Below are 26,206 nucleotides of genomic sequence, written 5' to 3' on the forward strand. Positions count from 1 at the left end.
GATCAGTTTTTGCTCCATCCCCTCCAAAATAAACCATATACACAGCACATGATTAAGTTCTTAGAACAGAGTTTCCCCTGTTTTAAAACCCATGAAAGGAGCTCTTGTCCGCCTTCCTTGAGAAGCCAATCAACAGTCTCCTGGTTCCTTCTGGGCCTTTGAAGAACCGCTCTGACTGGACGCCTCAGGGCTTCTACCATGTCCTGAGACTCAGCAGTCCAAGCTCGGAGAGGCAGGAAAGGGTCATATATCAATCAGTGACTTGTTCTGTATTGTTCTGCATTTCTATATTTATATGTATATTTTCAGCTTTAGTCTCAAGTCACGGACTTGGAAAAAAAATTCAATACGAGTACATGACCCCCATCAGACCAGATATGTGTCACAAATGAGGATATTGTTTGTGTGAAAAGATATCAAACTAAAGTTAAATAGTGTTGTTTTTCCAGTCACGGTTTCCACTTTGGCTACACATATTGCTTTTTTTTTATTCAAAAGAACTAAATGAACACAGAGTTTAACAGCCATACGCTAAAAGGCAATCAAAGTTGCAGTAAAACAAAACAAACATCACAACTAAAACAAAATACATCTTACAGCTGGTGATGGTTTTGCAGTTTCTTTAGGCCCTTCTTTACAAAAATGCATTGTAAGGCAATGAAACCAGGCAAAGGCCAGTCAGGCAAATGACTGCAACTTAATAGTTACACAGTATTATGGTTTTAAGCATATGCACTTGTTACAACAGTGGTATTATGGTAGTATTGTACAATACTCTTTTGTATAAGATTTGCTTACGGGAGGCTGCAACAACAAATGGAGGGAGCAGAAAGGTTACACATTTCCTCTGCAGCTATAATGCCATATAATTACACTCTGCGTCATGCAGTTAAGTGTTACACAAACAATAACATCAACAGAGAACAATTACAAAGCCAATGTAAACTTTAGAGAAGGAACGTACTCTTTCTGCAGATTTGATTAAGAGCCAAAAATAAGCAACACAGCAAAACCAAAAAAAGCTAATACAATATGAAAGCCAGTTCATTGACACCAAAGAAAACAGAGGAACCCACATGGTCATATAAGCACAGCTTACAAAGATAATAAAAAAGTACACAATGTATACAAGTAAAATGTTGAAAACAATAAAGAAATGGCTTGTACCTTGATGAAAAAAAAAAGATAGAAACATTTTGTTAATGTAATATTCTTCATCTCAAAAAACATGCCAAAAGCAGATTATCATCACTTCCTATGCCACTAATTGTTCATGTAGTTCAAGTTGTAAAAGCTGCTATAAATTAGCTTTTTTTCCCTACCTGAAAACTTCATTGTTAGTATTGCACAACAATACTTTCATGGATGTGAAATTATGGGGTCTGCACTTGGAGTAAACAGTGGCAAAATCCTTTGGCAGACATGACTTTGGTTTTACACACAAGATAAAGTACCATTTAAGTCTCTGTTTTTGCCAAAAGAAAGAACATTCAAACATCCTCCTAAATTTAGCATAAATCTGCTGGCATTATTTCATTCTTTGAAAGCTATTTTTGTCACAAAATTTATCGTACTGACATCTATTCAAAATAAGAGTTTGACAGTGACCTGATTTCCTGAGGGATCAAAGAATCTTGTTACCAAATGTTGAACAAACAGAAACTAAAGGACGTTACATTGTTTTAGTTCTCTTTTTTAGCTTAGTGGTTCAAATACAGCAAAAGGACATTCTCTTTAATCTTAGCAAAACCCTTTCATATGAATCAACAAATGACATCTGACAGAGCTGGCCAAGTGATGCTGATTAAGCTTCAAGTGGGAAAAAAAGCTTAATAAGGCTGAATTTAATAATGAAGAATTAAAATGTTCTTATTTGCATTTGTGAACTCTGAGAGATTGGTGATCAAAGTTATTTATTTTTTTGTTGTGTTTTTAATAAAGATGGTCATAGAAATATTCAGATTCATTAGACTAAATTAAAATGTAAAATATTATACCTAGAGTAGACATTCATCTGCAAAGAAACTCCTTAAGGCTGGAATGATCTTGAAAAGCTTTGGTATAGAGCTATACTGCTGCATGTTGCTCTAAGCAAGTTAGAATAGAAAAATGTTAGCTTCTAGTCATCAGAGCACCAATTACTCACTGTCACTGTCTGTGCATTACATGCTAATAGCTATTTTTCTGGCCCTTGTTCTTTTAAATTCCAGCTGTACAACTCATAAAGCAATGAAAAGTTTTGAACATGTCAAGACTTTTCTCAGTAAATGTATCTATGATGGGGCTATTGACATGAAATTCATATCAACTCAGCAACAACCTAAGCATTATATGTATAAACAAACAAACTACTAAGACTTACAAAGAAATAAATCTAAAAATAAAAGTGTGTGTAATAAAAACTTCAAATATAAGAACATAAAAGCCACACAAAGGCATAGAAATCCAAGAAAATAGCTGAAGTCTGTAATCCTGCCCTCATCAGTGCCAGTTAACATTGGTTGGCTTAGTCCTAGTTAATGGCCTTTAAAAGGGCTTCTTCTTATCAAGGTATCATAGAAGAAGCATGTCATAATTAGAAGAAGCTCTCTCAGGACCTTCAGATCCTAATTCTGAGAGAATTAGTCACATACATGATTCTTATTTTTTTAATGTCTCAGTTAGAGCCATTGGGGTCCATCATTCAAAATCAGAAAAACATGTCACCATAAACCAGCCGTTGCAAGATTTCTGATAGAGGAGTCAAAAGAATAATCAGCAAAGTTCTCTAAGAGCCAATAATTAGTTGCAGAAAGCTTCAGAAAGACCTGAAACTAGCAGGTACATTCCTTTTTATGAAGTAATGCACTCATCCCGTCTGGCCTCAATGCACACTCACTTTGCAAAACGTCATTGCAAAGGAAAAAGCATATTGATGCTTGTTTCCCGCAGAACATTTGGACAAGCCAATCAAATATTGGGAGAGTGTAGTCTGGAAAATGAGACCAAAAGGAATTATTGTAATGTTATTGCACACTCCACGTCTGGAGCAATAATGGCACCCAAAGCACCATGCAAACAATGAGCCCCGATGTAGCACTGCACCACAAAGCTTTCTGTTTGGGAGTGATGGCATCATGGTGTAGGGCTCTACCACAGCATTGGTACTGGTAAATTCCACATAGTCAATGAAAGAGTGAATAGAAAAATGTACCAGAACAATATTGATAAGAATCTGAAGATGAAACAGGGCTGATTGTTTTAACAAGACAATGATCTTAAACACACAGTCAATCAAACTGTTTCCAAGACAGTAAGTAAAATTGCTGGAATGACCTGGTCAGTCGCCTGATATGAATCCGTTTCAAAATTTACCCCCTACTGAAAACAGTTTGTGTGGATGCACGGGTCAAAGTTAAATTTGAGCAATGCACGTGACTACTTTTTCCATACAGGAGACATCTTGAGATACTCTTGAAGACGTTTCAGTAAGCACATTTAAAACCTATTCCCTGTGTCATTCTACTTCATTACACTTGATGCATCGACTGATTTGTGTGGATCACATTAGTTGTTACAGACAACGCATTTCATATCAAAAGCCTTATTAGAAGTGAATCTACAAAAAAAAAAAATGTTGATGTAATCAATACTCATTTTACATGCAGTAGATAAATATAAATGTGGGCTCAGGACCCAGCAGCTGAGATGAATGAACTTTCAGATAATGTCCCTGTTTACTGTGTTGTGTTCAGCTCTAGACAAGGTTGTGTTGCGACTTGAATACATACACTTGATATTTAACAATGGTGCCACGGTTATTATAAAACACCCTCCTGGTGTAATTCTATTGTGCCTTTTATTTCAAAGAGGTTGTTACTTCTGAATGTTCCTGGAGGCACTGCCCTCAAGCTGTTCATTGATTAAAACGCTATGTTGCTGCTAGCTTCAAACAAACAGTTCAGTCTTGTGGAAAATAATTGGCAACTGCTCAGAATGTTTCCAAACACTTACTTCACTACCTGTGGTGGCATAATGGCTGTTTTTTGCTGGGGTGTTTTACTTTCAGGTGTATCAAGGGTACCACCTTTGCCTTTCTTCCTAGGTGGCTTTTTTATGGGAGTCTTCTTTGGTGTAGGGTCCAGCAGGTCCCCCGTCCTGGAGCCGTTCAAGTCCTGCTTCTCCGGGCTCTTGGCTTCGGGGGTGCCAAAGTTGTTGGTGATGGGTGCCACCATTTTCTGAAGGTTGCTTGTGGTAGGCAGCAGAGGCTTGGTGGAGCCCTGCTGACTTAGTCCACTGGAGTTGGTTCTCTTGGCTTTCTGTGGAGGTGTGGGCTTCTCCTGGTTATTTTTTGGTAGGGAGAGACCATTGGTCTTTGTCAGTCCAGTCCCCTCATTCCTGTTGATGCTCTGAGTTTTCTCCTTGAGCTGTGCAGCCAGTAAGGTGGCCGCTTCAGAATTCATGTGAGGGTGGATCACCTTCGGGCTCTTTGGTGGCTCTTTAGGACTCTGCTTTGGATTTTCAACAATCTTCTTCTCAGGCGATGAGCTACGGAAACTGCTTATCATTTTTAGGGCATTTTGGACAACACCGTTGATGTGCTCCATGTGACTTGGACTGCTGTGCTCATCTCCAGACTTTTTACCTTGTGGCAGTTTGTGTTTGCTAGTTGATCCATTTGCATTAGTATCATTTCCATCCTGTTTCTTCTGGTGGCTCCGACTCTTTTCTTTTGTTTTGTGACGCTCTTCATTCTTTGATGAGCCATCACTAGAGCTCCTCTTTTTCTCCTTTGACACCGCAAGTGCCCTATTCCCCCCTTGTTGCTCTGGTTGTTGAGACCCTGTTGCATTTCCATGAATCCATGACACTTTGGGTTTAGTAGATGGATCTGGTGGCCGTGGTTTAGGCTTGCCAGGTGAAGGGGGAGGTTTCCCATTGCCCTTGGCTTCTGATGTAAGGTTACCATCACCATCTTTGCCACTGCAATCATCCTCCTTTGACTGCTTGGAGAGGCGGGCAATGCAGGCGTATTGGGCAGCAGACTCAGACCCACTATTTGAAATCTCACTGTCAGAACACTTGAGTATAGATTGCTCGTTGGTCTCCACTTTGGTGACACTCGTGTCTTTTAGTGAAGTGTACTCCCCTGCATCCTCCTTGTATGTGTCATCCTCTGAGTTTTCATCCACAGGATTGGGGCTCTGCTTCCCTTTGCTGTCACTCATGGATTCTGTTGATTGTTGGCAGAGGATTAGTAAAGGATATAGTAAGTTCAACTTACTTTTAGATTTAAGAAACACAACCTCAGGTGGTAAACTATGTACACTAGGCCATAGCAATTAAGAAGGCCAAACAATAAAATAAACCCCAAAAAAACTTTATGAGTGTGTTAGTTTTAGGGGATGTAACAAAATCAACTGGCACAAGATCTGATAATCATAAAACGTTATGGTATTTCTCTGTCATTTCTATCTTGCTCAACACTTTACATTTGTTTTGATAGCAAAGGATCATTTAAGTAATCACATCTAAGCAATTGTTATCAGCCTTATATACAGTGCATGTTACAAGAATGGCACACTGCCCTCTGCTTTGTTGATGCAAAACAGAAGTGGTTGTTTGGTGCCATGTACAACTCCAGAACAACCCCATGAAAATCTCTATACTACATGTTTCTTATATAGTTGGTATTTTTAGGGTTTCCCACAAATTTGTTGGAATCTTGTTTTTGTTTCTTTTCTTTGTGAATCCAATATGTCTTGTTTCGTGAGCTGAAGACAAACTGAAGTAAAAAACAAAAACAGTGGTTTATATACTCTAAATAAAGACATCCCTGACAAACGGTGAAAGGTTGAAAACATTTATAAATGCATCTTTGACATAGTATTTCTCTCATTATTGTGGCATTTGGTAAATAGAACTGTGTTTGGTAATTCTAACAGATATGAAACAACATGTTTTTATCCAGATTAATCTTAAGACTGTGAGAAAAAAGATGTATGTAAACACGCAATTCTGCTCTTCTAATCTCACATCACAGCATGGGAGAAAGTCTGGGCTTCCTCCCATTGACTTGAATTCCGCTGGTAAAAATTTAACTGGGCCAATCAGTAAACAGAAGGAGAAGTTGTGAACAATGACGTCAATTTTCTGTGCTGTTTTAGAATTGTAGTCTGCCTGCAGTTTTAAGAATGGCAGCAGAGGAAGTCGTTCAGTCTGTGTTGAACCCACTTCCAAATATTGAATTAATATTAACATCAATAAAGTTTATTCTATTCTATTCTACTCTATCATTAGCCATCTCATTCTGCTCTGCACTTCCCTCTTTGCACTGGGGGGTGGTTGTTTACACAGCAGGCAATTTCCGAGATGCATCATTTTTATGACTGATTTGTATTATAATGTAAACTTTGAGTTGGACTGATATCTTGATTGATGGTGGTTTCAAATTGTGGTTTTAATTTTCTGAGAACTAATATCTGTCATAGATAAGAAAATCCCTTCAAACCACGACTGAGTTTCAACCTCTGAAAATAGAAACTAATAAAACTGGTGTTTTCCATCAAACTTTAACTCATATGTGCCATACGCTGACTAAACCATTCCATTTCCTGTTTATACTTAACTTGCTCTCCAGAGAAAACCTGGATCTAGATGGCCTATGATTAGAAGCAAACTATCTTCATAATGAGTAATACAGAAGTGTGTGAGTCACTGGTGACACATGGGAGTTGGCCTCTTTAGGATGTGTTTAGCTCTGTGTTTGCGTGTACAGACCTCCTATGCCAAAGAGAATCTGTAAATTTGACATGGTCATTCCAGATAACCAACTGTTTATTTGCTTATGTGATGACCAACCTTCATGTGGAACACAATAAACAGGCCCTTCATCTCCACTCTCAAAGGAAGAGAAGGACTCCTGGGAGGACCATGAGGAACGGGAGGGCTGCTCGGCCACTGAGGGCGGCTCAATGAAGCTGCAGTTAAAGGTGTTCTCTGGGTCGTGGTGTGCTACTGAGAAGAGAAAACAAATGCAGAAGCCAAAAGGTCATTTCAAGAGCCTTGTTCTCCGTTACAAGAGTAACAGTCTGTCCCCACTCAGTGTCAAAGAAGTAAGAGGAAGATAGGTTTTAGTTAGCTCTGTGGAAAAGATGAACTTTTTAAGAGCAAATTCATTAATCTAGCAGCTTACCACATTTTCATATTTGACAGTTAAAGGTTAACCAAAAGATTTATGAATTCTACTCAAAACGTCATTATAGGGATTTGAAAAGACATTCAGGACTATATCATTCTGAATCACTTTTAGCCTTAGCATTAATTAGATTTTCTTTGTTGTTGTTTTGTCAAGACAGGTGCCAAAAATACTGATACATGAATTTCATTTCAATAGGTTAGGATATTGTAAAGATGTCTTAAATAGTCTGTGAAAAATCATTTAGGCAGCTGAATCCCATGCAAAATGATGCTAGCATAGTCCTGAGCAACATCAAGAAGATTCATCACATCGCACCAGAATCCCTGCAGAACCTCCGTTTTGTAAAGGAATGCATTTTAAAGTCCTGTTATTGGACTAAGGCACCAAATGATGTTGGGATTATGCGAGTTTCAGTGTTGCACATGAGTCTGAGGTGACAACTCAGGCCAGCTGAGTCCTGTTCACACGTTAGTATCAGGGCCAAAACCAAAGAAACGGACACATCTTTTATTATTCTCCTCAAATCTACAACAAACTCCTTGAAAAGTGTAGATTTGCAACAACAAAAAAGGATGAAAACATTACATTTCATGTAATAAAGGTTGAACATTGTTTTTCTCTGGTATTTTCAAATGCCTTAGAATTTTTTTGTTTGAAATTTGCATTTTAAAGTTTATCTCCTTGAACTTTATGATGGAGTTTTACTATTATTACTTTAATGTTCTTCTTGATGTGGTCTTTACATGTGGTCATTCATTTCACATGTTGTTGTGCTTTACTATTCATTATGTACATGAATAGTGATTAAAATTTTAAAATCAGGCTCTGGCTAACTTTACTTAAGGGTTTTAAAAACTAATGTTATTTAATGTCTGTTGTCCATTCCCTATTAAAGAATTTAAACTAACAATTGATGTTACTGCAAGTCGTGTTCTAGAGCTGCACTTTAAGATTGTTCTGTTTGAAACTATTCTCCTCTTTGTTTAAAAGCAATGTAAGTCTTCTTCCAATGAATCTTTTTCTCAGTCTCAATGTAGGTCAAATCCTGTTTCCCTCTCCATGCCTCCCAGCCCCCATCAGTCACCACAGCGTTCTGCTGACCCTTCATTCTCAGGACAGCTGTGGTTTCTAACGCATACTTGGAGTCAGTCTTCCCATCTGGTGTGAACAGTTCAGCACAGACCAAAGCTGCTTTCCCCGTTAACTTAACATGAGCAACCACATCAGATGCTCCAGTTTACATACCCGATGACACATGGGTCCATCCATTTGTTTAAGCTTAAGATAAACTGACTGCGGACAGATTTACAAAACTTTACAACAAGTTTGTTGAGGGCTGAATTTTTGCACTTGAAGCATTTTTTTTCCAACTCTAGTGGACTTTATTTGACGGTGTTCGGACAGGAAAGCAGGTTGTGAGAGAAGGGGAGGACAACAGGGCTGCATCGAGGACAAGGCGTCTGAATATGGGTCACTCCTGCACTTCAAGTGTTTTAATTAGAAAAAAAATAATGAACACAGTGAGACTACAAATCATTTTAGAACTGCTGAGATCTTTTGCCCCTCAGTTATGATAATTTACATACTTGTTTAACAAAAGTTCACACAACTTTAATATATCATTTTGTTTCCTCATCACTGATTAACATATTTTCTAAATGTTAGAAAAGTTTATGCAAAGACACCAAGATTAATTTAATGAATCCTAAAATGAGGATTGAAAAATGGGTGGAAGAAGACCTCATTAACTAGTTGGTACAGATTCAAGACTTTTTAAAATAAATTGTGCACTGCTCTTGCCAAATTATGTGTTTTCCAAATGCCTTTTATTTGTAAACTTCTTCTAGTTGGAAAATTTAAATCTCATCAACAGTAAGAGTTAATAAAGTTGAACTCTCAAAATCACTTTTCTCTCCAGATCTTTTTTCGACCAAAACGTGTTTTAAACCTCTGAATTGAATCTCAGAAGTGCATCTATACTTTTTTCTATGTTCACAAGAGAATAATTGGGGCATTTAATTTGCAACACACAACTTTCTTCTACCTTGGGGTAAAAATATCACAGGAAAGTTTCTCTAAACCACTAAATGTCAAAAGATCTTTGTTAAAATTTGAGAAAATTGTTACAAGAAAAAAGCTGCTTACAAGTTTAAAGCAAAGTTTAGTAACAAGCTGTTATAGATTCTGGAAGAAAAATAACCAGTTATATAATAAGGCTTTTTATGAACTTCATTATTAAGAATGCTGAATGAATAATAAAGAAGAAAAATATCGACGGAGACAGGGAGAGTATCCTGTTTCCATTGTAAGATCAGCAACAGGGAGTCAGACAGAGACAGTCACTGAGGAATGCAGAGCAGCTAACTTATGCAAAAACCTCAGCAATGCTAATAAACAAGCAAACACAGGCATCATTAGATGTACGCAGTGCAGGGCAACAACTGCCTCTGAAAGCTGCTGACTTGAAACCGGAGGTTTAGTTGGGAACATTGCCTTGAAGATTCATCGCCACACTGATCCCTCCCTGCATGAAGGCCTGCACACAACAGCGCATTATTGACCTATCCCAGCTGCACAGCACCAACACCGCAGCTGCTCTGTGGGGCTGAGGTTGTCAGGAAACAAGAACGGTGGGATACAGAAAGAAAAGTGCTTGAAACTTGACAAAGTTCTGCAGTGATTATAATGCGACAGTAGTTACGGAAATAAACATGTTTGAGCCTTTAATGTGTAGTTTCAAGTTTTCAAAAATGCAGTTTAAAACAAAATACACTTAATGAGATGCAATACGTCTTTAGGAAGAAAACCTTGGATCACACCATTTTAAACTATTCGGCTTTACAGGGTGAGAACACTCCCGTCCACACACACACACACACACACACGTAATTACATAGGCAACAGTCGCACTCTGACCTCTGCATTTACAAGTCCGTTTTTCTCTGAGCAAATTAAGATGAAACAACAGATGGTGAAGCTCTTTGAACCGATTTACAAGAAACAATTTGGAACCAGAAGATGCAAGGAATGCCAGACAGACACAGAAAGCGCAGGGTGTGGAGTAAATACGCTCAGAGTGGAATGCTAACCTTCAAGCAAACAGCCTCGGTTTGTCAAACAGATTTCTCTGAAGCTGGCAATGCAAGGAGCAAATCGTTTCTGTTTCCTATTGCTTGACCCCGTTATTCCTTTTTTAATTTTGCCTTGGCACATTTATTGACACTGACCCCAGTGTGGATAAATCACAGCTCTGACACACACTAAAGTAAGTTTGACCACTTCCTGTTTCCAGCCCCAATGGGCCCCTTCTGGAATGCATGTGTTCAGGACCGTCTAGCTCCTGACAGAGTTACTTTCTAAATGTTGCCAGATCACACTTCAGTGGGCAGCTCGACAGAAAGCAGAGGAGAGCAAAACATGGAACAGAACACGCCAAGAAAAAGGAGAAACATTGAATATTCTCAACAAGTAATACTTGATATGAAAGTTTTTGTTTTAGGATTTACAAGTGGTTGATTGTACTATAAACCTGACATTTCTGACTGTTAAATATTAAAATATTTTATTTTAATCACTCCTTCATTCTCCTTCCATATTATGAAGGAGAATGTGATCCTTCGTAATATGGAAGATCACTTTCTCCATGTGATCCTGCAGAATATAGTATATTCATGCTGGTGAAAACTGTGTTTCTGCACTGAGATGGAATTCACATCACAAGCAGAATTTAAATAGAGAAAAAAACATGCAGTAAAACAGCGAAGACACAGGCTTGGCAGTGATGTGAAGCTATTTTGCCAAAGCAACATAAAATTACACTGATAGGTCTGTTGCTGTTTCTGGTTCCCCCTTCCTCCACCCCATCACACTATTGCACATTAGTTGTACATTTTATTGGTGTACAAACACGCATGAGAGCATCACAGCTTAAATGTTTTTGTTTTTACTGCACACAGGCGCCACTTTTTACTTAAGTGGCACAGAAATGTCTTAATAATTACATTAATCCTATGCAGACCCTCTGTATGAGTGAATGAAGATTCATCCACCGGGGCATACTCATTGTCCACAGTGGCTCCAACTGAAAGCAGGCCAACCAACTTTCTGAATAATTTAGATAACAAAAATTTGACTTGGAGGCCCTCATGGACTTTGTGGACTGACGATCATCGTTTCATTTTCAGATGGTCTGGTAATGCATAAAAAAATATGAGACAATGACATCACACCAAAAGGACTTTACTGTGTTGCCCACTGCCAATCATTTAGCTGAAAAAAGGCTAATACACCTGACTTAACTTTATAGCAAAGATACATTTGGCATATATAAATTTTTGTGATTGCAAGAAAACACTGGGAGTCATAGTGCAGAAGTGGAGAGGGTAGCATCATTCTTTTTAAGTTTAAATAGTTTTAAAGCTACAGTGGACATGCTAAAAATGTCATAAGACAAATCATAAAACATCCGTGATGAATGGTCAAGCATGTTTGTTGCAAAAATAAAAGTTTACCCCTCTAAAATATTAAAATGCTGAAGCTTACACATGTTTGAAAAACTGAACAATTAAGACAACAGCCTGCGCAAACAAGATTTGGTTTAAGTTTTTGATCAGAATAGGCTTTTCATTTTGAATTAGGCAATAGGACAAACCATAAATATGACAAATTGTTTGCAGTAGGGGGTTGAAAGATGCCTCCTTGGACTACAATGAAAAAGACTGCGCTCACAGACACATCTGTCACACACACACCACGAGACCTCCACATGGAGCTGCAATGTCTAACCAAACAGTGTGGCCTTTGATAGAGCGTCACACACCAGCAGACGGGCCCCTGAACAACTACGTGCCATTATTAAACAATACAACCTCCTGCTCAGCGTAAGGAAAAGAGCATATTTTTTGGGTAGGGGGGCGAATAAAAAAGGGGCAGAGAAAATGAGAAGAAAAAAACTTACATGATTAGGGTCGTAATAATCTGAACACATGGCATTTGAGAGTGCCAAGAATAATAAGGGTCTCTAAAACCAGTGCATTCCTTCTAAATGAAACCCCACATTCGCCTGCCAGCCACCATACACTTTTCAACTCTATTCATCATCTATGGAGCAGACGAAGGTAGCACTCAAGGAAAAGTCTCACACTGACAGTCATTTATGGATGTCCGTCTCTGTGTTTTAGTAAACATTTGTAAAGTCAGGCCTATCTGTTTTAGGAATAACATTTCTCCGCTAATAAGTTGAATACCATAACATACGGTTTTTGGCAGGGATGTGAGGAGAAAAGAAAGCTTTTGAGGCTTACCGACTACTTTGGGCAGTTTCTGTCGCCTCAACGGAATACGGGGAAGTTTAGTGCTGATTCGGCTGAATCGTCCGCACAAAATCCGCTTGGCTTTTTTGCTGTTGGTAGAGTTGTCTCAGTTAGCATTGAAAAGGGATGATGCCATGGAAATCTAAATTAATCATTGAAAACAGGCATTTTAAACCTGGCCTTTTGCCTCCTTGGAGGGCTCATGGACCAGCTTTTATCCATATGGCAATGTCAAATAAGAACACCCTTTATTATTATTATACCCCTTTATTTTTGTAACAACTGCGAGATAGATTATAAAAGATAATTTTCTTTTATTTTTTATCAGAATTTAAAATCTATCACTCACTTGTGGTCGTCCTTGTCTTGACAGAGGCAGCAGCAGCACAGTAGAGAAAGTAGGGCAATCAGTAAAAAGGAGACCAAGGATCCAGCTGCGATCACACCCATCCGCTGGTTGGGCTCTGAAAGATAAAATGCTCTAAGTAAAGGGCGTGCCACACGTGTGCAGGAAATGCCAGTTTCAAAAAAACGACAGTCAAATTCAGTCCATTTTTATGACTTACTGTAAAACTACATTCAACCTGAGCATGGGAACTAAGTCCAAGCACTGGTACGTGTAGGATTTGTATTAATGTGATGCCTTGGCGTTGCATAATTCCTCCCCAAAGACATGTAACCACTTACCCCTTCATTGTAGATTTCCCGCAGCAACCTCCCTCCCCTCATCTTAAACGCTCATCGTTAAATGATTTATTAGCACCCCTCCCTCTCTCAAATAGGATACACCCCAAGTATAATAAGAACTGTATTTCACAAGCATGGACAGTGCATTGCACTTGCAAGGACAAATGAGAATTAGATGAGGAAAAGTTTATTCAGTTAGGAGTTAACTGACTATCATAAATAATACTGAAGTGTGGGTGTGGCAGTTTGTAATTGCTGATTTTGAAAGAGGAGTTGTGCAAGAATGACAAGGTCTTATAATATCACTGACCAACCTGTCAACATCCATCTTCTCCTGTGGCCAAAAATCGCTGCGATCGTTGTGTGCTCTAACCCAATATGCTACATGCCTGTCTGAAAAAAACTGTCTTTCCAAGTCAACACCTTTTGCTTTCCTTTGTCTCAATTTCAGTTTCTCTATTTCTTTCCGTCTTTCCATCCCTGTTTCTTTCAGTTTTTCTTCCTTCTCTCCCTTGTCTCTACTCTAGCTGTGAAGAACAGAGCCAACAAACGGAGCCATAAAAAGGACATCAACTTCAGTCTGGGAATGCAATCAAGGACCCTGAATCTCACTTCAGACCTGAATGGATGCATTTGTTACTATGAAATGTGTACGCAATAGACGGTTAATGCACTGAACTTCTGTCATTCTCGACACACTCTGCCTGGTGTCTAAAGAATACACTAATCAGCTGCTCTGATATGAACACTTAGTCTCGGGATGGATCCATTTCTGCCTTCAGAGTTACCCGAGTTCTTCGTGGTGTACATTCAAATTTTCTCTGAAATTAGGATCCATATTGACACCTTGGCATGATTAATTAGCTGCACCTCATGATGTCCAATTCTACTAAATTCAAAACGTGTTGTACTAAATTGAGATCTGGTGATTGAGGAGACTATTAAAGTACAATGAGTTTGCTACCATGTTTAATAAACCAGTCTGAGATGAGTTGTGCTTTATGACTTGGTGAAACATTCTCCAGAAGTAGCTATCAGAAGATGGGTACACTTTAGTGTGCCCACATTTACTTCTCCCAGTGCAAAGTGAATTGCTATGACAGTTTGCTAAAAACCAGATGTCATGATGTGAGGTGGTGAGGGAGGACGCAGGCAGACCCAGGTTAAAGTGATGATGATGATGATGATAATTTAATCACAATAAATTATCATTGTGATAATTTATTGTGATTAAATAAATCACAATAATTTATTATTGTGTTGTCCTGTCATGGAACAGGACAACAGGGAGCAAGACGTAACACGACGGCACAGGGAAACTGGCTGGTACACGACGAGGATCCGACAAGAGACAAAGACAACAGGTGGGACTAAATACATTGAGAGTAATCAAAGAAATGAGACACAGCTGGGATCAATCAACAGGGAAGACAGAGACTCACAAGGGAACAGGCTAATAAACACAGAAAAACCTCAAAATAGATACACAGAAAACACAGATCACAACACTAGAGAAGATAATGCCAGTCACTTTGACATCTCACAATACTTGGTTTGTGTCATGATGTGAGAGAACTTTCTAGTGTAACTGTGTGGTTCAGTTGAAGTAAATGCAACAGAGATTGAACTGCTGACATGTGTAAAGCATCATAGATTCTTCAAAATATTTTTTTTTTACAAACTGCAGTTAAAATGTGAACCTTGATAAACCAGTCAAGCTGCCTTGAGTTGCACAGAAGAGAAAGAAAAGCCATATGCAGCTCGCAAGTCGCTCATTAGTCACTCCTGCCCTAATTAATGAGTTCGTATGTTTTAGATATGGTAAAGTTGTCTTTAGCATATTTACAAACATTAGGGTTGTAATAATATGAACATGTGGCATTTGAAAGCATCAAATGCCACGTGGCACTCTCTGCCGTGTGATTGACTTATATTTATGTTAAGAAGCATACATATTTCTAACATACTTCTAATATGATCATTTTTCCTCAGTTTTTTGATATGGGGACTTCTTTCACAAGCACAATGATACCAGTGCCAAAACCAGCACATGCGTTTAATCTCAACAGTACTGCCATAAAAATGGATGTTCTTAGCATAGCAAAAGCAGTGGTATAATAAAAGTTCTCCCAAAAATATTTGTCGAGTGCATTTTCTCTGACATCGTTTACCCTTTCTTTTACTTCAGTAAGTCCTTAAGCTTACATTTGTAGTTTATGAAGAACAGGCTTTATAACATAAACACATCTCCATTATTATTGTGGTTTTAAGTATCTCTTAAATTGACTCCAGATGGATAGACCACTAGAGATTAAAAAAAATCTCCCTGTTTTGTTAATAAAAATCCTATTTGGATGTGGATAGGAGGTGTAACTGCAACAGAAAATGTTACCGTTGTCTAAACATTAAATCAAAATACTTTTTTTATCCAAATCTAAGGGTGGCAAAAAAAAATAAAAAATAAAAACAAAAAAATTAACCAGGCCATTCCTGATTAAAGCAATACACTAATAAAAAAAGGATGCAGTTAAAAAATAATTTCTTACGGAGATGACAGGCACCAGACACAGGGTCACAGTTCTTGTCATTGCAGGAGCAGGTTTGGTTGCAGTTGACTCCATACTGGCCAGGCTGGCAGGTTTTATTGCAACTTGAATGAGGAGAAGAAACGACAGCAATGCATAAAATGTGTAAAATTGAACAAGATAGAAAAAAAAAAGGCCAAGGAGGACCCTCAAACACTAAAAAAGAGTCTATAAATGTAAACTAAACTCTTCTGCTCCTAAGAAATACAACTGTGCTGCGAAAGTAAAATGAAAACGATCCCATTTTTTCACTATAAAGCTGCAGAGGACATAAACATGCTTTCTTTTTACACCATGCACTGCCTTATAACTTACTAGATGCCATAAAAGCCTGGGTCACAAAGGCACTCTCCGGTGACAACATGACAGATGCCATTAAAACACTGGCTGCAGTTGTTCTCACAGTTCTCGCCGTATGTGCCGTTGGGGCAGCGTACCTCACACCTATCACATATGAGAAGAATGACGCCATTACTGTTAGTTTAAATTCTACTGTTCAGATGGCCCAAATAGTAGAGCTATAAGATTAAAAATAGATAAAGAAAAAGCTTGGTGTTACCTGTCGCCAATCCAGCCAGGATTACAGTGAGAACATTTGCCATGAATGGGGTCACAATGGTGACCGTCCTTACAGGTGGGACACACTTCCTGACAGTCTTCTCCAAAGAAGCCCTTGGAGCAGAGCTGATCACACCGTGTCCCGTTCCAGCCTCTGTCACAGGTGATGCACCGGCCCTCGGTCACCTTACAGGGCTGCTGACCCTTGCAGTGTCCACACCTGACAGCGTTCAAGAAAACAGATGCAGAATTATGGTAGCAAAATCTCATTCTCATTTCAATATTGAATGTTCAAAACAGTACTGGGCTGTAGAGATGCACAAAGAATTTGGAGATTTTTTTTTTTTTTAGTTTGACACTAGTTTGGGATTCCAAAAATGTAATTCAATTAAATTGAGTTTATTTATACAGAACAAAACAATAATTCAGTTTATACTAATAAATTCATAATCAGCTCTGCTGGGTACTGGCCATTTTGCATCCAATCAATTTGAACTTTTTAAGTTTTGATTATTTCATTATTTAGATTCAGCTGTAAGAGCTTTGAAAAGTTTCAATTGGAATTTGGCCACTGATCTCTAACAGGTGTCTAATACATTTGATTGACATAAGGAGCAGTGATATTATTTCTTTTGAAAATTGTCTGTTAAGATACATTTGCACTTTATGAAGAACAGACAAACTAAAATGTTTTTTTGTTGTTGTTGTTGTTGTTTGTAGTATTTGCTGTAGTGTTTTTAATTATTGGATAATGTGAAAACCCGAATAAGCATTTTTCCATTATTGTTTCTCACCATGGATTGTTACAAACCACATTTTACACTAAAATCACAAAAACACACAACAATATGGATTCGAAATACAACATCTGTAAACTGATTCTTGTGTTTTAAAATGATCCATTTTCTGTCTGATAGGCATTCTTCCCCCACCTGTTTCTGCAGTTTTGGCCATAAAATCCAGCAGGACATGGTTCCCTGCAAAACTTCCCACGGTATCCTGGAATGCAGGTGCATGAGCCGTCAGCCTTGTTGCACTTGCCTTGGATGCACTGGCACACTCGATCGCATCGAGGACCCCACATCCTGTCCTTGCACTGGCAGCGTGTCGTGTACTGCTCACACGGCGAGCCGTTGCAGTTGCACTGATTTGCACAGTTCCTCCCCGTCCAGCCAGGATGGCACAGACATCGCCCCGTATTCACGTCACAGACAGAATTTATGCTGCAGTAGCACATGTTGTGGCAGTGTGGACCCCACCACCCAGTGTGACAGGTACATTTTCCTGTGTCTTGGTCACAGTTGCCCTTTTGGCACTGACAAGCATTCTCGCAGTTGGGTCCCCAACGGTTGTGGTTGCAAGTGCACTTGCCGGTCAAATCGTCACACTGGCCATTAGGGTAACAGTTGCATCTTCCCTTGCAGTCAGGGCCCCAGAACTGGGCAGGGCACTCTGTTGAAGCAAAGTGCAATCAGGGAATGTGAAAACTGTTAGTGCATTAGGATGTTCAGTAATGTAAGTTAAATCTTTGTAGTTTCACACTGAAAAGAGAAATCCTAACATACAGATGTTTGCAAATGTATGTTACATTATTATGATAAATAAACATAAATGTTTCATATATATATATAGTCTGCGGTATTTTTGTTGCCACTTATTGTCTTCCATTTACCAGGCCAGCAAGGATACACTGTACTTTATCTCCAATGAATTGTGGGTGTGTTGAGGCATTTCCTCCCAGATAATGGTCAGAATGGTAAATCAATAGCTTCACCTTTTTTCTCTCCTCTTTCTTTAACAATACAGAGCTGGCAGCAGACACATTACTGCAGATAAGTTCCAAATCCATCCAATTAAGTGCAAGAACGCTGCTATGCTTGACAACAATGATCCACTGATGATTTTACATACAGTTTGAAGAGGTTACACTGCACTTAATTATGTGACGGCAGACTGAAAATTAGCATATTTAATATTGATTACACTGTTGTATTATGAATAAGCATGCTTATATTAAATTGAACAAAGCAAAATTGCTGAAGTTTACTGAAATAACACTTTCATCTGGGTATTTTCCCTGAACCTTACCAGTGTTACCTGTGTGTTACTTTATACAGAAGAGAGCAGAAAAATGCTGCAGCATTCTGTGAAAAGCAATTATTTACTTCATAACCGGTACTAACATTAGAGGGGGTCAGTTATATGTGTCTGCTTAAGTCTATGTACCACAATCAAACAAATTACAAATACCTGTTTTACATGTTGTTATTAACATGACAAAACACTAAATTTTAAGAGGAGTAATTATTTATTTTGTTTTAAATAGAGATATTAAGATACTGTTGTGCATCCTATTTTTTTTTTTCTTTTGTAAAGAAGCTGAAAATGTGGTATTTTTATTAAAGGTTAAAATACTAGAAAAAGCTGTGCCTCCGGGCAGCTTCTTTCTCTGGCATTCTTCAATCAAACGGCAACACTGCAGTTATTCAAATGAATAGTAATTATTAATGATTTAATTTTTCTAAGCACCATAAATTTCAGAGTTTAATTTTGTGCTGTTCCTTTTTTTTTATTATATATTGAAATTTTCAATGCTTTGGGCTCAATATAAAAAAGCTGCAAAGTGGCTTTTATTCCAAAAATTTGTTCATACAGTTTTTTTTTTTGTTTGTTTTTTTTTAGCATCCAAGCAGGACAGAAAATTCAGATATGTTCTACATAGAAAGGTGAAAAAATAAGGCCTCACTTGTGTCACAGCTGGCTCCAAAGTATCCATGTCGGCAGCGACATTCATTTGGCCTGACACACACCTCATTTTCCTTGCAGGTGAAGTTGCCTTCACAGATGGCTGGAATGAAAAAGAATAGACCAGATTATTACAGTGGCTCACACAATGAGCCGTTTGACATGTTTTGATTAATGCAAGACCTATTCCAACGTACGTGTCAGGCATTCATCTCCTAGCTTCCCCCATCCACTGCAGCAAACCAATCTCGATGACCTGGAAAAAAAACAAACAAACTCAAAGCTATGAGACACCGAACGAGAGGGCAGAGATAGAGCACTGCACTGAAATGAAGTAAAACAAACACATATCAAAGAGGCAGCATCCACACCCAGCTCACGTCTCATTGAACTCACAGTTCTTACGGTTTCCCACCTCTGCCAAAGTGTGCAAAAGATGAAATGTATAGCACATTTGTTGTATAATTACCCCAGTATGGTTAATTATAGTCTGTATAAGATAAATACACTGCATCATCTATAGCATCTGAGTTAGTGCAGCTTATCGTGTTATCTGACTCTTCCCTGTGGGGAAGGAGAATGAATATTCAAAGAAAACATTTTGCAGACAGTTTTAGTCTTGACAGGAAAGGACGGATGTGTCTCCTTTCCTCCCTTGCCTGTGACCTCTTTGGGCCCCTGCAACACGTCAGCTTCCTCTAACGCTTTGAAGATGGCGGCTCCTCAGAACGAAAGGAGCAAAGCTGTGCTTTATCCTGCCCAAACAGGCACGTGTCTAAATCTATCATCAATAGTACTTCTCATAAGAGTAAGATAAGACCAATTATTAATATTATTTGTGGATTTTTTCATTCATAGCACCAGGTTTGATTCTCTCCCACCTTCTTATATTTCAGCACTGCCTTTAAGTCTTAATGGTATATATTCAACTCAGAGTCTGGAGCATTTCTCAGAGATTTGTGTCCATTCTGAGATGTTACTGTTGTGCAGTTGTAGCAGATTACTGACTATGTATCTGTGATGAGAATGTCACGTTCCACTATTTTCCAAAGGTGTTTCATTGAATTGAAATCTGGTGGTTGTGGATCGGTTGGCTAAGGATGGCATTTAAACAATGCCAAGCTGCTACTAATGAGCATTGTGTGCCAAGAACATATCCCTGCTACCACTGCATTACCTCCACCAGCCAGACCCACTGAAACAAGACACATTGTTCATTTTGTTTATATGTAATTCTAACACTACCGTGTCAGAGTTGTAGCTGAAATTGAAACTCATCAAACTGGCATCACTTTTCACATTCATTCCCGCTTACATTGGTTGAGCTATTGCTGCTTTGTTTAATCTCAAACCAGTCTACGTTTATCCCTGACAACAACAAAGCATGCTGAGTCTATTTTTTAAAGACAGGTGTGAAAATCACAGCAGTTTCTAAAACCCTGAGGCTGGTCTGTGTGGCACTACCAACCATGCCACTCTTAAAGTCACTTAAATCCATATTTTTTGCTTTTGCTCAGCTTCAGCAAGTGGTTTTAGCCATGCCTAGAAGCATTGAGTTACTGTAATTTAATTGGCTTAAATAATGTTAATGTTAATCACAATAATGTTGTGATTATTGACATTATTTTTCAAATATTATATGTGAATCTTTACTATTCACTTGAAAGTTCTGCAAGCAACCTGAATGAATAACTACATGGCAGCTCTTCACTGGTTAATCTTGTGTTTGAAGAATTTTTGCATGTGTGTCTGTTTATTACCACAAAACTTATATATCATGGGCTTCCATAGGAGCTCTGTTTTTCTATTTCTAATTCAGAAACATATTGAGGCTGACGGCTTTTTGGTTCCCAAGAATTTCAGGCAACAGCTAGACTAGAAAGCATTGGGTGATGGAAGGCCACATCATGACCAAGTTAGGCTATTATTGTCATTCCAGTTAAATTCAGCTGCTGATTTTGCAATGTGAGATCATGGTGGATATGCTTACAAGTGCACATAAATTCTTCTCACTTCCTCCAATTCATATGATTCAGTGAGGAAAGCAAAATGACTGTTTCAGGCATACCCAGAAACAAGAAGTGCTCTTGCTCCATTCTTGTTTGGAGATTATTTTTATGCAAAAGCTGAAAAGCAAATATGCTGAGCTTTGATGAGTTGCAATCTTCAAGTATTTATTTCAATTACAATTGTGGTTCTTTTACAGTACCATGAATGATGCCAAATGTCATTTCGATAAGAATTTAAGAGATTTAAAGAATTTTGAGGCTAAAAAGAAATATGTTTGACATTTAGCACAGAAAACAGAGTGATGTTAGTCATGAGAACAATCAAGATTTTTTTTCCCTTGACTTAAATTTCAAGTATCATGACTAGCAACACACATAACTACCTCCTGAAATCATATTTCTTGTTAATCCAGTCACCCTTTGCCAAACTTGCTGGAACCCCAGGCCGCAGGGGAAAAACCTTGAGCAGTTATTTTTTTTTAAAAGAAATATTATGTAAACACAACTTTATGTTATGAAAGAGCAACTCCAGATTACTTCCATTCTGAAGGCTTTGGAAATTGCAGTGAGTGGTTTCATCCAGATAACATATTTTCAGTGTGGTTACAGTAAGCTATATTTACTGCACATTAAAAAAAATATATATATTCAAACTGTCGTGAAAAAAACAGGTCGTTTGAGACAGAATAAACACAAACTTAAATACACCATATAGACACAACATGACATAAGATTTTTTGAGAAAAAAGAAATACTATCAAAAAATGTTTATCTATTTCTGACCAAACAACTTTTTTTTTTTTTTTTTAGAATTCATCGACATCACTTCAACATGTTTGGAAGTTGCAGTCAGTAATTGTGGACTTGGATGCCTTCCTTTCAGACAAGAAGCCAGATATGCAGAGGCTTTGCCAAAAAATCTTCGAGAAATTCAGAGTTGCAGGCAGGCCGATCAGCATTCAACTTTTTTAGAGTTCCCTTGCTTTGTAAAAGGTAAAACTTGACTTTTATAACTAATTGGTTGTGTAAAAGGTTGCCACGAAGGCCAATAGAGCGCCACCTACAGATAAAAACACTCCAGATGTATGCACATCTGCACAACTGCCTTCCTCCTCCTGCGCCTGCTACAGTGAACAGAAACCGCGTTATGCACCTCAAAAAATAGGTCAACGTGGACAGCTTTAAAATAATGTTGATGATTATAAATACGACAACATACAGCTTTAAAAAGTTTCATGATTTTGCCACGGCGATAATCGATCAGAAAGTAAAACATTCGCAAAACTTTATATAAAACTTTGTCACCTGCACAATTTAAAGTCGCATTTTCTTCCAAAAAATAAGACAGCTGACCCCCATTCATGAGTTTATGTGGCTGCTTTCATCTCTGTCTCAATTATTTAAAGCAGACTCGCAGAAGCAAAACTTGGACGTTCATGTTTATGTTTATATTTAACTAGTTTTCAGTACGTAAACTGAAAACTAGTTAAATAAAACGCATGCAAGCAGTTTTATCCACCCAGCATGGATTCTTACCCGGGTGCTTTGCACACATTCCTGCCTTTAACGTTGAGTTCTTGGCTGAAAACGGAGCAAAAGAAAAGACAAAGCAGCGCAGCGGCAGTAAAACAGTTCTTCACTTCCATTGTAAGAGCAGCAACATCCTAATGTAGACCCCACTCTTACTCCACATTTCCCCTTTCTCCAACTTTTTTTTTTCTAATGGCGACGTTTCACTCTTCCTTTTTTCACGTCTGTTTCTTTCATAATCCAGATGTGGTCACAGTCTATGCTTAATGAAAAACCCTTAAAATCCTCGGAAATTAGGTGTCCGAGCACCGAAGTCGCCGAGAAACTCCGCAATCCCCAGGATAGTTTCAATAAAACAGAACAAAAGCCCAAATTTTCAAGTCAGCTGGTTCTCTTGGTGCCACTTCGTTGCGTAGTTTATTCCATAATAGTTCTGCAAAATGCCAAAACGTAGTCTAACGGACTCCTGACTCATAAAACAAAAGACGTTCCCTGGATGAAGAAAAAGCCCCATCAACTTGTCTTGCAGGGCGTTTAGACTACTGTTAAACTTTAGAATAGTGAGGGGAAAAAAAAGTCCAAAGGATGGCTTTGACTTCACCCTCCTGAGGAGAAGCACCTAATCCGTAACTTTCGTCCTTCTCTTGCGCTCTCAGGAGTGGCAGAAGGGAAATTCCTGATTTGTTACTCTATCTTTGGCTTTGTGCGCCATGCCTCCGCCACCGAAATTTACATAGGCCTTCATGCAACAGGGGCGCAACGTGGTCTGCAGCAATGGCCCGAGTTAAAACAAATACATAAATGTAAAATAAAATCCTTTTTAAAAGCTATGCAATATCAAATTACAATGAGTGAATTAGAAGGAATTATTATTATTATTATTATTATTATTATTATTATTATTATACGTGTGTTATATTTCACATAGGACCATAGATGTAATCTTAGATTTGTCATAGTCCAAACTTATTATTATTATTATTATACGTGTGTTATATTTCACATAGGACCATAGATGTAATCTTAGATTTGTCATAGTCCAAACAGACTAAAGTAATAACTTAAGCATGCAGCATCTGACCTGCAAAACATTATAAAAAACTTTTCCACCAAATCATAATGCATGGAAAAAGTGTGCCTTTGTCAGGCCGTGGAAGTCGCATTGGCATAACATGTGGTACAATAGCGCCCCCCTCAGGTCCAAAATGACGCCAACACATGGCATCTTCAGTAACCTCTGCTGTGAATGAATGTGTAGATACCAACACAGTTACAGTGTCATACAGGAAAGCACATTTCTATATTTTTGTCCCATTTCATCAACAAATTACAATAAATTTGATTAGGATTTTTATTTTTACAGTGTGTCACTGTAAAGTAAATAGAAAATGGTAAACAGCTTTCAGTTGCGCTTTATTTTAGAAAAAAAAATCTGAAAAGTGTGTCATACATTTGCTTTTAATTCCCTGGGTCACTGCTTTTGTGGCAGTTACAACTGCAGTGCTTTTGTGTTGTCTCTTTTCACACCTAGAGACGATAAATTCCATCAGATGGAATGTAGTGTATTTGTAAACAATGTTTCTTGAAATTCTTAACTAGATTTAGGTCTGGACTTTGACTGAGCCTTTCTAAGACTTGATTATGCTTCAATCTAAATTGTTGCGTTGTAGCTCTGACCATAGGTTTAGGGTTGTTTGTCTTGCTGAAAGATGAACCTGCGGCCTAGTTTCAAGTCTTGAAAAGCCTGTCACAGCTTTACTTCCAGCTTCGTCTCTGCTGAACAAAAGCATATCCTGATTTTGCCGGAGTCACATTTTACAATGCAAAAAGTGTGTTCAGGATAATATTTAGTATAAGTGTTTCTTCACATATGGTGTTTCATATGAAGACAAAAAAAGTTTAGTTTTGGTCTCAACTACATTCTCCCATGTTTTCTGTATTCCCTACATGCCATCCTAAACTGTAAACAGCTTCTTTTTTTTTTTACAGTGGTTTCTCTTTGCAACAGTTTAACTAATGATAGATTTCGGGAGTGCAGAACCAAAATATGTTCTATCAAGCTGTGGATCTTTGCAGCTCCTCTTCTGTTAACACATCACTTGATTGTCTCCCTGATTGTTTCTGTGTCCACTCAGTTTAAGTGGACAGGAAGTTGTGTCAAACCCTTTTCGTGTTCAGATGGTAGACTGAAGACTGTGTGTTCAGAACTAGGGACATTGTTTTATAACCAAACTCTGCTTTCAACTTTTCCACAACCTTATCTGTGACCTCTCTGTTGTGTTTTTTGGTCTTCGTGATGCTGTTTGCTCAGTAACCTTCTGAAACAAACTTGAGTTCTTCATAGAATATCTGATACTGAGATTAAAATGCACACATGTGGACTCCAAGTACTAATTTTAGAGTAAAGATGTCTAAATACAAATGCATGGCAAACCTTTCTTAGTTTTATTTGTAAACCAAAAAAAAAAAACAAAAACAAACACACACTTTAGAATGTTTGCTTATGACATAAAATCCTTGTTAACATCAAATTTTGTTGTGACAAAATGCATACTGAAAATCCAAAAGGTTTAAATACCTTCAATAATATTCAATAAAATAGAATATTATTGAAAAGTAGTTCATTTATTTCAGTAACTCAGTTCACTAAGTAAAACACATTATAATAGACTGAGGTTTTTAAGCCTTTAGTTCTTTTAACCATGACAATTCTCCAGTTGGCACTTAAGAAGCCTGGTGATTGACATAAAAATGTTACATCAGGCCACTGAGCAACAACACTTTCATCCAGAAATGTAGACTTAAAACATATGTTTAACCCCTTAACCCACAAAACACTTACATATAATTCAATGGGTCCATGAAGACACTGGTCTCCTCATGACAGTTAAAAGATTTTAATACCTGTTTAAAGGTTTATATATGGGCAAACGACTATTATCAGAACACACATATCAATTTATTCAATGTGGATAATTGTGCCCAAGTTGCACAACTTTCCTGCAACTTTTAGATGCACAATTTCACCAATATTCAGAGGATGCAGGCCGGAATCATTAAGGGATAATTAAACTTGCACGTGATCATCATATGACATGTGTTGAGTTACTTACTGACCCTTCTTATGCACAATGAGCGGGTCAGGATGTGGACTAATTACGAATGCATTTGTCATGTTTGTGGTTAGTAAAGGACCCAAACGCAGAGACTGACTGACAAAAAGAGCAGAGATATAACAATGAAGAACAAGAAGAACTTACAAAGTTTCCCAAAATGAGTAGGATGTGGAGCACTGGCAGTATAATGGAAGGAACTATTACTAAACAATAAAAATCAGCGATAACGATAATGAATGCAGAGAAAAGAACTGAATACAGCAAGACGTTTCCAACATAAATAAACAAAATGATCGGAAAAACAAACCAAATAAAAAACAAAACCCATATCCACAATTATCAGAACGATATAAGGGCTTCTTTTATTTTTCACTTGTTATTTTTGAGATCAGACATTTTAAGATGCTGAAAAATATTTTGTCTTATAGCCCAATTAGGGGAATTATCAGCATCTAGTAAAAACAATTATTTAAATGCCACCAAG

At 38.0% G+C, this 26,206-nt stretch overlaps 1 protein-coding gene across 2 annotated transcripts; it reads right to left on the reverse strand.

Annotated features, from left to right (window-relative positions):
- Positions 1–459: 459 nt before the first annotated feature.
- scarf2 (scavenger receptor class F, member 2) lies at positions 460–23,334 on the reverse strand. Of its 2 annotated transcripts, XM_007547495.2 has the most exons (11): positions 22,613–23,334; positions 19,265–19,323; positions 19,069–19,170; positions 17,255–17,774; positions 16,324–16,542; positions 16,080–16,208; positions 15,726–15,829; positions 12,842–12,956; positions 12,484–12,581; positions 6,841–6,996; positions 460–5,212 (listed from the first exon to the last, which is right to left on the reverse strand). In XM_007547495.2, exons 1-11 carry the CDS (start codon positions 22,720–22,722, stop codon positions 3,990–3,992), a joined length of 2,835 nt encoding a protein of 944 aa, XP_007547557.1. In that variant the 5' UTR covers positions 22,723–23,334; the 3' UTR covers positions 460–3,989. The 2 variants fall into 2 exon arrangements, with proteins under 2 accessions (XP_007547557.1, XP_007547556.1); XM_007547494.2 differs by lacking the exon at positions 22,613–23,334 and having other exon boundaries at positions 469–5,212; positions 19,265–20,528.
- Between the last annotated feature and the right edge of the window lie 2,872 nt (positions 23,335–26,206).

The sequence above is a fragment of the Poecilia formosa genome, unplaced genomic scaffold (genome assembly GCF_000485575.1).
Source record: "Poecilia formosa unplaced genomic scaffold, Poecilia_formosa-5.1.2 Scaffold20, whole genome shotgun sequence".
Taxonomy (NCBI): domain Eukaryota; kingdom Metazoa; phylum Chordata; class Actinopteri; order Cyprinodontiformes; family Poeciliidae; genus Poecilia; species Poecilia formosa.